Below are 15,193 nucleotides of genomic sequence, written 5' to 3'. Positions count from 1 at the left end.
TGAACCCTGTCTAAAACTTAATTCAGTGGGGGGTTTGATACGCATCAGGCTCGCAGCAGGGAGCAGAAGTGACAGCCACGTCTCCGATGGAGATGTTTCAAGGAAGAATAATTTGACATGTGTGCACCAAATGACAGACCATCAAAGAAATTGCCACCTCAACCACCGTGGGGTTGGAGACATAATAGACTGGAGCTGCCTTTTTCCTGTAATCACAGTGCAGTTTAATTACAGATAACTCTTCCTGACTGAACACTGGAGAGGCTGCGCCGTGAGAAACACAGCCAACAGTAAACATGTCAGACCCGTGACTGATGCAACCCCCTCGACACCAATCAGCAAGCAGTCACACATGTTGATCTGTCTATCTGTCTATCTATATATCTATCTATCTATCTATCTATCTATCTATCTATCTATCTATCTATCTATCTATCTATCTGTCCCATCAGGCTAATCAGTACAGCTGTATTTGCAATATAATATATATACAAATACCAGAATAGTACAAAATGTGCCTCCACATTTTTTCAAAACTGGACTGGTGCTGTTTGAAAAAATCCAGTTTGGCCTTCAATCACATTTCTTTTTTTTTTGGTGCCAATTTTTAGAACACAGTGTAAAAATACTTCCAAAAGACTTCTTACAGGTTAATGCGTCAATGATCTGACAATCTGAGAGGAACCATTCTTCACAGTGACTCCTTTTACTTTTCATATTGAACTATGTTTTACTGCTGACGGTGTCCTGACATCTGATTTCAGTCCATGAATTTTATCCGGGCATCATTTCAGATCAGGAGTGGCAGGGTGGAGCAGGCAAGTTGATCTTGCTAGTGCTAAAAAAAAAAGCATGTTCAGCTGTAGATATATAAAATAAATCCAGCAGTGTTATTTCGGTTGGCGAATAATTTTTGTTAGAGTTTTCGTCAATGGCGACTAAAAAAAAGACAAAATAACTAATAAAAACTAATTATGTGCTTGCCTTGAAAAGGCAACACATCTTATTATCTTGCATATTTCTTATTTTTATTATTATATTTTATTATTCCACTCTTTTTCGGCGCGCTACTCCTCCTACAGCTTTGGTTTTAGGCCCACACAATGAATTGGGAAAATGTGTGGCCCCACTGGGAGAGGTGTGCTATTACTTTTATAAGGAATCTGACTCACAGAATTCTCAAAATTCCAATTTTCCTGAAAATTCCAGCCATCCGAAATGAATGGCCAAAACTTCAGAAGGCTCCAGGGCCCAGAGCTTTGGACCTGCGTCCACGCACCAAATACGAAAAATGTGCGTCTTGTGGAGAAGAAGAGGTGTGTCAATTTTCAAACCGATCGGACCTTGCGATTTCTCATAATTCAATTTTAAAATCGCGATTTTGCCCTCATAGAAAAATAATGGGAAATCGGCAGACACTCATGCATTTTCAAAGCCTCACAGCTCCCTCATTCTTTGGCCCACAGACTCCATTCAAAAATTAAATGACTCAGCAGATGTTCAACTTTATGTGTGTCATCTTCAATTTTTCATGTCTGTTTTAGTTTGGCATAAAACACAGTTTAAGTTTGGAGTTATTTTTGAGCCGCCTCTGACTTTTGAATGAGTGTGTATTGCGTGAGCTAGAGTGGCATTCCTGAGGGCTAGAGTGGAGCAGCCCTGAAAATTCGCCTAAAACTTTTGTCTTTAACTTGCTCTCCTGGCCACAATTTTCACTCCACATGCATAATTTTTTGGAAAGTAGTAGGAAAAATAGTTGTGCTTTGAAAAATGCAAATACAAAAGCAAAGTAGCTTCAACTTTTTAAACTGTGACCCTTAACGAGGCAGGAGTGCCAGCTCTCTCCCCCATAGACTCCCATTATATCTGGAATGCAAAGTCTCAGGAGAGAAGCAGAAAGACACACTTTTCCAACTCGCTCTAAGGTGGGCATTTTTGGGAGTTGGAAAATAATTTTCACACAGTTTGAAAGCCCAAAGCCTTGCCTTTCTCATGATACCTTTTATTTTCTGCTCGGACTTACTGTCATTGAGAACAAAGCAGTAGTTTGACCACTACTTTTAGGTGATTTTTCACAGAAGCAGCACTGTCACTCATGCTGTGTGCTTCATAGAGCCTCATTTCTGGCTCCGCCCACACAAGCCCCAGTAGCACAGTGGATAGTGTCTCTGCCTGCCATGCAGGAGACCAGGGTTCAACTCCCCACCTGGGCAAGAGCCACAACACTACACAGCCCACAAACAGCATAGGGCTGGCAGTTTAGCGCATGCCCAGGCGCTCGCAAGGCAAGCACATCAAAGTTTCTTCAGAAACTTTATAAAGTCTAGTTGCTGTTACAGTACTGTTGAAATGTGTATCCTGGCAAACTGCTGCTTCATACTGAGCATGGATTAGGTGCTTTTTTTGTTCCAGTGTTCCCAGTCCTGCCTTCAAGACTGCGTTAGTTTCAGAGTCAGTGTGGGGAAGGAAGGTTAGGGTTAAGCTGCTTCACATGAGAGATGTGTTTCAACTGTCTGCAAACTCAAAGGTCGTAGTTTAACAAATGTAAATTCTGTCCAGTCGATGCAAAATTCCTCTGCTGCGTGGCGTTGAGTTCCCACCACCACCACAGACTGCATTCACTGCCTAACCTCTAACCCTAAACCAAAGTGATCTACACTTCTCAACTAAATGTCATGCTATGTAATGCAATGTAATCTGAAGCCTTATTTGAAATCCCAACCCTAAATTCAGACAGAATGCAAAAAATAAAAGTTCAAGAACAAATAGAAATGGGAAGGTTTAAGCTGTGTAGGCCAAAAACTAGCTCCGCTCTGTGGGGTAAAGAGGAGGAGAAAAGTTTGTTGTTTGTTTGCCAACTTTACACACAGGAGAAAATGATATCAAAGACTAAACGCATTGAAATAACAGACATTTGATCAAAATTTCATGCAGTACTCAGCTGCACAACTCCGACTGTACCTTCAACTCAAAATCCCCCTTCACCGAGTCAAAGCGCTGTATAGTTAAAAAATAAATAACAAATAAATAAATAAAAAATGGAGCTTTCATGTTCAAATCTCCGACTTCAAATGGTGACTGAGTGGCGTTTAAAGGGATTTTATGGAAAATAATATCTTTCATAAACTTACTGCTGGGTCATGAAAAGATGGAAACTGTTTTGGTGAGCAAAATAAAAATTGGACATACAGAAAGTGCTGATAATCTCTTCTGCACACAGTGTTAACTTGACCAAACAGCTTATTGGCCAGTGAGGCGGCTGCTCAACTATGCTGTGGTGAGACACTATTTTATTATGTATTTTCATGGAAATTACCTGCATTTTCAAAAAAGACCACAATCACACACCTAAGAAGGAAATGTGGATATGTACAACCTACAAACCAACGGCAGCCAGCCAGGGCTTGGATTGGACTGCATTTACTGTCATTTCTCTCTTAAATTGGATTTGGGCTGTGATTCAAAAAATTATGAGGAAAAAGATTATTATTCACAGTTATCATTAGATAATGTTAATTTCAGGGTTTTGTCAGATTTAGGAGGAGAGGACCTCTGTTTTTTTGTTTTTGTTTTTTTTTTCTTTGCCTGTTCTTACTTTTCTGATCTCTAACTGTATTATACTGAAGCATAACCATTTTCAGTCATTCTGATCCACCAATCCATCATGCATTCAAAAAGATCCCGTAAGTGCTTGATGTGTAGTTGGTTAAACTGTGAAAATATACATTACTGTTACCAACAAAGATATCTCCCTTCTAAGTCACGACTAACCCATCTGACGTCTGTGATCTCTCACCCGTCGCTAAAAATTGGTGCTATTCGTCGTCCAAAAGCTTGCAAAGTTTGATTGTGGTTGTTAAGCTTGCCAATTCTGATAACGTTTTTCACTTTTAATTTTTTTCAGGCTGTATTCACTTGTTGCAAATCATTATTTTCCATTCAAAAATGAGAAATAAAACTTGACTACTGACAGGATTTGGAACTGATCAGCCACATGGCCATTTGACAAATACGGTAATTCATGGCATCAACCAAATACTCAAAACTCAAAACAAAAATCAGCAAAGAGAGAAAAAAAACAAAAAAAAACATCACAGATCTCAAAACTTTCACAACTACAAACTTGAAGGGAAAATAAACTTGTCTTTGGAAGATGAAAGATCATCAATAATCCCTGCTGTAACCCAAAATGGATCAAAAGCTGACTGAGACTTCCAGAGCTGCACTTCTTCATTCAGCCCAGCTCTGCTTTCAGCTACAGTTAAAGGCACTGCACGTCATTTTAAATTATCAACCTATCATTGTCATATTTACTGTGATGCTTTGGTATAATTGCTGTTATCAAAACCAGACCATTGTTCAAAATGTTTGGCAGGCTCTATCTCAGGACTACGGCATTGTTAATGCTGGTGTTTCTGAACATTAAGGGTACATTTCTCATAAATCTGTCCTGGCTGCCCCGCTGATGTCTTTGACTTTATTTAAGAGGATGAACATACTATCGTTACTTTCATCAAAGTATAACAATGCCATGACAAGCAAGATTGAATTATGTTTGGCGATATTGCACTGTTCTGGAGCTCCTTGCCCGTCCATGTAGGAAGCATAAGAACCAAAGGCAGGGAGAGCAGCGACCAATCCCACCCAGAGGCACAGAGACAGCAGGGAAATGAGTGAAATGACCTGGAAGTATCTAAGTGGCAGCCATGTTAAAAGCTGGTCGAATTCTTTAAATGTAAAGGGAACATGCCTCACTGCTTCCTTTCCTGTCTCTTTTAGCATAGGATACACAGGACTATTCTTTAACAAAGGAGAGGAGATGATGATGTCCACAATTCCTCGAGGTAGCAACATGTAAAGATCTCATGATGTCACTTTGGGAGAGAAACACAGTTTTATTTTGAAGGGTTGAGGTGGATGAGAGAGGATGTTTACAGATTTGCGAAGGTTTCATTGGTTGAAATTTTAATTTCCACCCACTAGTGCGGGATGATGTCACTGTTTAAGATCCTCTGTTTTACAGGAAGTCGAGGTCATTTAATGGGGACTTTAAAGTGATGCACCATCGAGCCGTTCATATTTCAAGGTGTTTACTGAGTTTCGTGGTGGTTCTTAAGGCTCATAATCCTCATAATCAGGATATTAACCGTGACACAGAAATCTGTCTTTGAGACGATATGAGACATTTGGGCCAGATGATGTTTTTAATTCAATGTGTGAAACTTGAGGATGCTGATTTGTACAGCAGTAGATTTGTAAGCTGTGCGTGTTACACCTATCTCGCAGGAATCCAATCCAATCATTTTCATACACTCATACTAATTGTGATTCATGTTGATGAATATGAGTGGACAGGAGGGTAAGTGTTAGCAACTATTCTTCATGTGACAACCATTTAGTTTCACTTTTGTGACTGGTAGCCTATATTCCATTTTTTTTTTTCTATTCCAACTTTGGTAATCAAGTAATATCTTTGTTGTCCACATTTATATAGCCTGCATGAAACAACATGGTAAGAACGCATGGAGTGTCTAAGATGTGCTTTTCTGAACACTGTACTTTCACCACAGCAGATCAATGTCAATAACATTCGCCATTGCATAATTACATAGCCGAGTGTAAATGCAGTGGGAAAGGAGATCCGTGGTGTTAAGTCCTTAAGAACTCTCCTTCACATCTCTCCTTGACCCCATGACATTTTCCGTCAAGGTCGAGGAAAAGTGGTTAGGAAAAGACATTAGATGTTATTTTTTTTTGACTGTTTGCAGCTCCTGCGTCTCTCTGCCTGCACACCTGCCAGTCATCTCCTGCTCATAAACGCTGCACCAGCCACCGGTCCCTGCTGAATCATTATCTGCTCTGCCATGAAGCTGTCAGCCATACCAACCAACCACGCCAGCCAACCAACCTCCTTCAGCCAGCCAGCAAGTCAGCCCGCCAGCCAGCCAACCAGCCCCCTTCAGCCAGCCTGCCAGCCAGTCAGCCAGCCAGCCAGCCACCCACCTCATGCTCCCAGTCTGTTTATCAGTAAACCTGTGTTTCATCACACCTGCCTGCCTTGAGCTGTGTTTGGGCTCAGCCTGTTACAGCCTTGTGAGTAATTAACACTAAACCACATAAATGTACAGAATCTGAGGTACAATGTGAGGCGGAGTTGGGGCGGAGGTGGGATTTGTGCCGCATAAGCGAGCATAGGTTCCTATGAGTTGAGTGGTTTAATTAAAAACGCCGTCAGACTGTCAGCATTTTGGCTGTGGCAGTCAGCTGAGTATCAGCTCATAGATTTGGCAGTCTGATTGGCTGGAAGTCAGCTGATTGGCGCTGCTGTTGATTGCTTGGCCTGCAAGATCTTGCGCTGGCTTCACTGGAGTGGATTTTTCCATTGGCCCCTTCCAGAAACCCGAAAACTTTCAGCTGTTTACAGAGCAACAACGCCTGCTTCTTGTTTGGCATTACAAAGCAATCTCTCTTTGTACTATTAAATGCTCAGCAGATTTCACACCAAATTAGGCACACAAAGAAGAAGAAGAAGAAGAAGAAGAAGAAGCACTTCTCGCTACAACTGAGGAAGGCTGGTCCTTGGTAGAACTGTGCTGTGAGGGGTTGTGCTGTGCTGTGCTATGAATGTTAAAAGAACCAGGGTTGAACTTGGGGGTGAGTCGCACCTGAGTCCCTGGGATAAGATGTGTGTGTGTGTGTGTGTGTGTGTGTGTGTGTGTGTGTGTGTGTGTGTGTGTGTGTGTGTTTTAAAGCTCCTAATGACGTAACAGTCGAGAAATACATCGCAGGTTCTGAAAGGCAGCTGATATGAACTTCTTGATGCTCTTGTGTGTTTAAGCTAATCACACCAATATCTCAAAATGAATGCACTGATGATTTATTGATGCTAAAAATACAGCCGGCTATGCATAGCACCTTTAACAACATTACTCTGTCTTCACCCCTTCTTCACCCTCTGATCTTCTTCCTTTTCTCTCATTCCCCTGACTTCACTCAGTTGCTCTCTCACCTTCTCCCGTTTCCATCTTCAAAATTGGAAACAGAATTATTTCAAGTAAAGCCTCCATCAGACAGAGAAGTGTGTGTATTTCTGTACTCTGGCTTGCGTGACTGCTTGCTTGTGTCATTACCATTTGAAGCTGCAGGGGGGGGGGGGGGGGGGGGGGGGTTGGCCTGCCAGCTGTGAAGAGGAGAGTGGGATGCAAATGTAATATCCTTCTATCACTACCCATCAGCCTCAACTGTACAGGAGGGGAGGGGTGACACTGACAGGTGTCTACTGCCACTTAACAAGACTCCATTTACTGTGTTTTATAGCCCAGACATGCAGGCTGACAAACGGCATTTGAAATGGACAGAATGCCACTGTAAATCGGTGTAATCAAATAGTATTTCTGCTGCAAGAGCGAATCATAAATTGAGACCTGATGTGCTCCTGGAGAACTGCTGAGACTAAATTGCACAAGTCCAGAGCACCATGTCAAATATGCATTAAATGACATGTTTACAGTTACAAGTGGTAATGTGTATCTTAGTTTCCACTCCACTGTCTCTGGTTCAGTGGAGAGCTGGAAAAACACTTAATCACAGTGTGGGCCGGTGAACTTCTCTTGGTACTTCTAGCAGTGTTTCACACAAAATTATGTTCAGCAGGGTGAAATTGGACTTTGGCCATTTGACAATAAAACTGAACTAAGATCAAATGCTGGAGGATCTTAGTCCAACACAGAGGAAGAACGTTCCGACTTTGGTTTGAAGTGTTTTGACCACCCAAACTTTAAACAACAAAGGAATATATTTTCTCCCAGCATGCATTTGATGGACGGCAGCGGGCAGAAGGATGCCAAGTTCAATGACAACCCAAATAGTCCAGTAATTTTAGGTCAAAATTGGGGTCAACCTAGGACAAATTGCAAGAGAAGCAAACTCAACTGATTTTGTATCCTCGGTTTGTCCTGAGTGAGGGGAAAAAAGTCCCAGGAAATCCCATTGGTGGAAAGTTTTGAAAATCACCTATTTATGACCACAAATGACCAAAAAACACTGTTTTTAACACACAGGGGAAAGGGGTTCAAAATTTGACTTTCAGATATCTCTATAAAAATTCACAAGTTGATGACACACACAAAGACAAGAAAAAAAGTCAATTCTGTTTACACATGCATATCACACATTATCTGATTGGATATGAGCTAATAAGGAATATAAGGAATAAATGCCAGAACAGATATTTAAACAGTGAATTAAAAGGTTACTATATATACAGTAACCTTTTAATTCACTGTTATGTAGTAACCTTTTAATTCAAGGTTACTATATATATAGTAACCTTTTAATTCACTGTTTAAATGTCTGTTCTGGCATTTATTCCTTATAGTCCAATTAGAGCATATCAAATCAGATAATGTGTGATATGCATGTGTAAACAGAATAATTCAAAGAACTTGTAATTGACTTTTTTTCTTGTCTTTGTGTGTGTAATCAACTTGTGAATTTTTATAGAGATATCTGAAAGTCAAATTTTGAACCCCTTTCCCTGTGTGGTAAAAACAGTGTTTTTTGGTAATTTGTGGTCATAAATAGGTGATTTTCAAAACTTTCCACCAATGGGATTTCTTGGGACTTTTTCCCCTCACTCAGGACAAACTGAGGATACAAAATCAGTTGAGTTTGCTTCTCTTGCAATTTGTCCTAGGTTTTTTCATAAAATGACTGGACTAAAACAGATTCCTGTTAAAACGGCTGTGGAAACCGTTTTCAACCAATATGAAAGATCTTTAGGGCCTGATTTCACAGAGTGATGCACGTAAAGCTGTGCATAACTAACTCTCATTTTGATGTGGGGTTTTCCTGGGTTTTCCACCTTGGTGCAGGCTGTCCTATCAGCACCTATTCTCTGTCAACAGATTGAGATTAGGCCTGGCTGCACTGATAATCAGATTTTAGAAGAGACTTGCTAGTGTTGTTAGGTATTCCAAATCACGTCGCTGCAAAACTTTATAGGTCAAACTTTTTTTTTTATACTTTACTTTTCATTTCAACATCGCATATTCATATACAACATGAAAGAGATGTCTTAACAATTGCACTTATATATTGTGTTCTATTTCCACTTCCATTTCTTTTGTAGTCTGAGTAGTTTGAATGTTTTTATGAAGGTAAACAATCGGTGTGGGGAGCAAAAGAGACTGAAAACATTGGCAGAAATGTCATCTGGACCTAAAACGCCTACAAAAAGCCTACATTTTTGTGTGCGGAGAAACGTCTGACTCATGTAATAAAAGAAACAAACAAAAAAAAAAGTTTCAGACTTTTTACCGGCCACACAGGAAAACCTGAAAAACTGTCCCCCAGAGGCTAAAACAGGGTCATCAGATGTAGCCGATGGGTTGCGAGATCACACATCCATGAGCAACGTGTTCCCTTTCCCTTTTCTTTTCCAGTTTCTCCATTCATTACAACTGGGGATTGAGGCTTTAAACTGTAGCCCTGAGACTGTAACCGTTTTATTTGAGATTAAAAGCTAAATCCTTAAAAGAAAAATCAAATAGCAAAAATCAAACCAAAGAGTGCTGGAACTAAAGTCAAATTAATAGCCCAAATCAACCTATTTCTTTTTGAATAATCTGCCTCGAGCACATTTTGAGGAATCGTCTTCCATTCGAGCTGAAATGTTTATTACCAAAGTCTCTTTAGTCAGTCTGAGCAGCCACTGAGCAGAGCGCGTATCCTCCACTAATAATGTAGTAAACACATTATTCTGGGGTCAGAAGGTCACACAGTCGATTTTAGCGATCAGATGAGCACTTATCTTCATGTTTCTGCAATCAGATCTGTCCCTAATCTCTCCTTGTTCAGCCAATTAGTCACAATTAAGGTAAACAGATAACTGATACTGAGGGATGGTTGGGGCACGGCAGATTCTCTGATTCACATACACACACACATGCATGCACAAATACATACCATACTCATGACACCAAATGTGCCCTACCTCCACACACACACACACACACACACACACACACACACACAAACCTTAACCCATGGCAAAACATACGTCGACATATGTAATATGTAGAAAACAAAAAAACAGCTTGTGCCAGTTACTAATAATTTAAGCAAAAGTCTCCAGTATTTAAATATAGATTTTTTCCCATCTTTGACAACTTTTCTTCAAGCACAGTCTCATAAAATGTTGCTCCTTATCTATGCTCTTACACTTGAAAGGATTATGTAACATTTGCACAAATTGGACAAAGGTTTTGGTCATGGTAAAATATGAAACACTTTGGCTAAAAATGAAAACTTCACTCACAGAAAATCGAATTGGACTGAACTGGTTGTCTGAATTGAAGATAAATGCATCCACTTACCGCGCTCAAGTCGTGAAATTTTGAGACGTTAGTCTCCGTTCTTCAAAAGCGATGGCGGCTGCCGCCGTCAAAATAAAGTAAGTTACACCTTGATGATGACTCAGCCAGCTTTCAGCCACATTAAGAAAACTCTCCAAACTTTATAAAACTTCTATGACTGCACGGGGTGAGTGAGCGCAGCGCGGTGTGTGGAGTGAGATGACTGTGTGCTGGAGAAAACTTTCATGAGGCGAGAGAGAAACAGATGCTAAACGAGAAAACAAATGTTCAGCGAACCACACTCTTGTCACGATCACCGTGGCAGTGGTACACAACATCTGGTGGTTTCCCAACACATTACCGGCACCACAACTCTGTTTACTGGGCAAACAAGGATGAATGCACAGAAATACACCCCACCGTACATCACATATCTGTTTCTATACATCCGTGTGCTTGGAATACTGAGCAACGCTGGGAAACAGAGCAGAAACTGTCCCGAACATGCATGAACGGTTAGATACATCAGAAACTTTTCTCCTGCATCTTCACTAAGGATGAAAAAAACTTTGTCCATTAATTCAAGCCATAACACAAATTTGTCTTTTGCATGGTGCATAGCTCACATAGCTCACAATCTTATACTCATACACAAGCAAAGCTAAAATGGAAGTAAGGACTTTAATAATACTTTACATGTGTTATGCCTGAGGTAGTCGACAACAGGAATGTGAATGGCAAAAGACAAAAAAAGCAAGAAAATATACTTAGTGGAGACACACACACACACACACACACACACACACACACACAAACATACAGTGACAATATATACCTTCTTCACACAAAATTAGGGCTATAAGGCACACTATGTGACAATGCAAAAATGTGGATGCAAAAATAACATCATCAGATGTCATTTTTTTACTCTGCACATGTCATTTTGTCAAATGGCAAAACAACGCAAACTGCAAGTTGTACTAACGTCTACAAGCCTACTGATCAGGGCTTGCACTCCAGTTTAGTTTAGTTCATCCCATTTGATGGTGCAGACTATTTACTGGCGTTTACCAGCGTTTAGACACGGAACACATACATTTTCCTCCATCTTTTCCTCGCAGCAAAACTGTGCTGTTAGGCTGCGGCAGGTTTTGTGAAGTACAAACAGCAGCACGGCAAATAAACACAAAAATACACCACACAATGTGCACAGAAATCTGCTGCAAACCCCAATTCCTGGCAGTTTTTAAAGTGAAACTCCGATGATTAACGTTATTTCTCACAGCGAGCTCTCCCCTCGCCGTCCTTTTAACATCGACAGGTTGATCTTGTGGATAAAGGAAGAAAATCTTCATGCACTTCAGCCAACAAATGGTGTAACTTCATCAGTCTGATACACAGTCAGTCAGTCTCAGACGATTGCAGTTATAGGACTTCAGTGTATAGCTGTCCTCAAATCCTCTCCATTTCACTTGGGCAGCTCATGGCAACACAGCAGAGACTCACATGTGTTTTGGCTATGCTGCATTCTGGACTATTAAAGCTGAAATATGTTTGAGTATAATGGGCCCAGGAATGCAGAGTACATTAACAATAGCGATTTTTAACAGTGTTGAAGTGCTTCAGGGTGGCTTTACATAACACATTCGCATTCACATTCACTCGTGTCTGCTTCAGTTCAACCGAAATATACCCTAAACTGTGTTTTCCCAACAGAGCTATTATTGTGTACTTCAATCATGTTATTTTCTCAATAATGCAAGAGCATAATGAGTGACTTTTAATGGCAGTAATGTTGTAATGTAGCTGTATCTATCTCTGCTGGGTGAAGACCTTCTCTGCTGTGTCTCTTAATCTTTCTCTTAGCTGTTTTACTGTCTCAATAAAGAGATAAACTACCAAGAAAATGGGATTACCCAATAGCCTTAAAAAAAAAAAAAAAAAAAAAAAGGAATTAAACACTCATGATGAGTGAATTTTAAAGTCCGCCATCTTTATGTACCTGGATATCTTTAGTTCACCTCCTAAATGAAGCCAGAGGTATGGACTTCACCCTGCACTACCTGTTATTATCAGGTTGTGAAGACGCCCTGAGGCTGGATAAACATGACTAAGATCTCTTGCGCTAATTAAGCTCAAAGTTGCTGTCCTTGCCAGAAGTTCCACATTTGAGTGGGCCGGCTTAGCTAGGGCTAAATCTCACTCTTTCCGCCCCAAGGCAGTAAAACAAACATCAATATTGCATTTTTAATGGAAGTAAATGGGGGCATGCATAATTTGTAAACACTATGCTGTGTATTTGTTGCTTGTATTGAGATATAAACCATACTGCGACATGTCAAGCCAGATTTGGCAAATGATCATGAAATATTTAACGGCAACAAAATGATGCTATTAGTCTTATAGGCTGCAGATGGTTGTTATCCGATTCAATCCCCACTGAGCTGCACTGAGAAGTGCAGGAACCGGACTAATTACTGCAACGGCATGGCTGTCTGCTCTGGGCTAATCTTTATCCTGCGCAGAAAAAAAAACTGTCAAACATCTCGATGTTTGACAGCACTACATGTGACACTCATGGACTGCTGATGACAACAGGTGTGGGAATCTGTGTGGAGAGAGTTGTTTACTTCCAGTTAAAAGCTCATGCTAAACCAAACAGCAAACTGCACTCTGTTCATCCAAATAAGTCTGTTCACAGCTTTTTGTCATGCACTGTGAAACAAGCTGCAACTGTGTCAAATATGCATCAGCACTCTCCACTTTGACCCGGGAACTGACAGCTTAGCACAAAACAGCAGAAGATTTAAAAAGAGCCACAGTGTGTTGCCAAAACTTTGATGGCTTATCCTATGGCCTCAGTATAGTATGGGAATTATGAACATGTATGCTTTTATATCACCATAATTACCCAACCATGGAAACTAATGTTCCTGAAAGCAGTGGTGCAAAGAGCACTACAAGTTGCTGCTCATGTAGAAGTACTGACATTTTGCTGATATTTTACTGAAGTAAAAGCCTAAGGACTGCTGTAAAAATCTGTTAAAATAAAAAGGAGCTCATTTAAAAAGGTTTTGCAGTAAAGGTTCCTGAGTTACTTTTTGCAAAACAATGATTTTTTTTAGGTTTGTTTTTTTTCCATGCAGTTGTGAAGGGACAAGAGAACACACTTCAAACACGCTTCAGCTGACAAATGTCATGTCATATGATAGTTGAATCTGCATGGTTCTCATCAACTCACTGGTATTATCCCCTCTTCTTCCACACTTATTCCACATCTAATGACAAAAAGTAGAAACAACAAAACAGAGGCAGCTTCCTCCTCTCATCTTTACTGACGGAGCTTTTATCATTTGTTCTCTGTGATGGATCTGATTTAAAATGTAGTGAAGGACAAAACTCAAGCAAAACTGCAGTTAAGTAAAAGTAAAATTCCTGACTTAAAAAAAATATATATTCAAAGTACAAATACACAAAAAGGTACTCAGTTACAGTAACATGAGAAAATGTAATTAGTAACATGTATCTCTGCCTGGAATCCTCTCCAAGTCAGATTTTTGGAGTGTCGGTTTTTCAAGGATATATATTTTTTTCTCTTCCCTGCAACGATCTACACAACATACTCCTCCTGACATCAGCTCTCTGTGCCAACTTGAATAAAGACATTTTGAGATTTGAAGTCTGTGGGAGCATTATAGCTCATGCATTTATCATTACCATCATGGCCCGTGAAATATGCAGCAGACAGTTTTGTACTGTTAAAAAAAAAAAAAGTACAGTAGGTCTACAGTATTTGGAGCAGATACAGCTCATATGTAAGTAGCTCTTGGCTGCATCTCAGCAAAGGATTCAAACACGTCAGGAGTCACAGTTATGCTTTGGTGATTAAAATGTATCATCACAATCAATGGGAGGATTTTTTTCTATGTTAATTAATTTGATGATACTGTAACTTAATCAATTTGTGGACCAACTTCAGACAGGCACTGGTTTGCAAATTGGAAAAGAGAGACGACAGAGTTTTCACATGTAAGCTGCCATCACTCGTCTAACTCAAATCGCCGTGGTGTTTCGGGGGTGTGCGACACTGAAAGATGTCAGGACGGAGACTTCACTTGGAAATCTGCGGCTGCACTTATATGGTCCACAAATACGCTGACGCATGCATTTCAGGATCGTGTGAATGGGAATATGACGGTCAGGGCGTACCTCTTCTGCTTTGGTCTGCTCAAAGGCGAACTCCAGAGTTGGCACAGCCAGCTGGTTGGCAAAGAAGCTCACATCCCCGGGCAGCTGAGGCGAGCTGACGTTGGGCCCAGGGCAGTTCCCACCACGGATACAACTCAGCAGCTGTCTCTACGAGGGAGAGGGGGAAAGAGAAGTGGAGGAATAAGAAGAGACAGAAGACGAAGAAGAAGCAGGGAGAGATGTGGCAGTAGTGGGGGGAGGAATAAAGAGAGAAGAGACACAAAGGTTAGTGAGGAGGAGGAAGACTAATAGGATGGAGGGAGTCAGCCTGTGGCCACACTGATGTCACTGTATGAATAGAAATTTGAGGAAGAGTCCATCTGTCTGTCCCATTTATTCTGCAATTTATTTGACATAGTGTCAGTTTGTGGTATTCCACAAAGCAGTACTAGAAAGTTCAAGAGTACAAAGCAAGGCAAGTCAGGTAACTGTGGGAAAATGTGTGCTGTGTCCACACTGAACTGCATCTGTGAGAAACAATTTCAATGTGTCGTTTACAAATATGATTCAGTCATTCATGTTATTGATTTTTAATTAAAACAATACCAGAAAATGTTTTGTCGCAGTGTTTAAAAGTTACCTGACTAACT

The 15,193-nt window shown here is 40.5% G+C and overlaps 1 protein-coding gene across 1 annotated transcript in view; it reads right to left on the bottom strand.

Annotated features, from left to right (window-relative positions):
- naaladl2 (N-acetylated alpha-linked acidic dipeptidase like 2) overlaps positions 1 to 15,193 on the bottom strand; it is a 331,707-nt gene that overhangs the window by 127,964 nt on the left and 188,550 nt on the right. Inside the window, exon 11 of the mRNA XM_030048811.1 lies at positions 14,565 to 14,711. Within this exon, the coding sequence (XP_029904671.1) occupies positions 14,565 to 14,711 (147 nt within the window). The remainder of the gene's footprint in view (positions 1 to 14,564; positions 14,712 to 15,193) is intronic.

This window comes from Myripristis murdjan, chromosome 4 (assembly GCF_902150065.1).
Source record: "Myripristis murdjan chromosome 4, fMyrMur1.1, whole genome shotgun sequence".
Lineage (NCBI taxonomy): Eukaryota > Metazoa > Chordata > Actinopteri > Holocentriformes > Holocentridae > Myripristis > Myripristis murdjan.
This window is presented reverse-complemented; position numbering and strand designations above follow the sequence as displayed.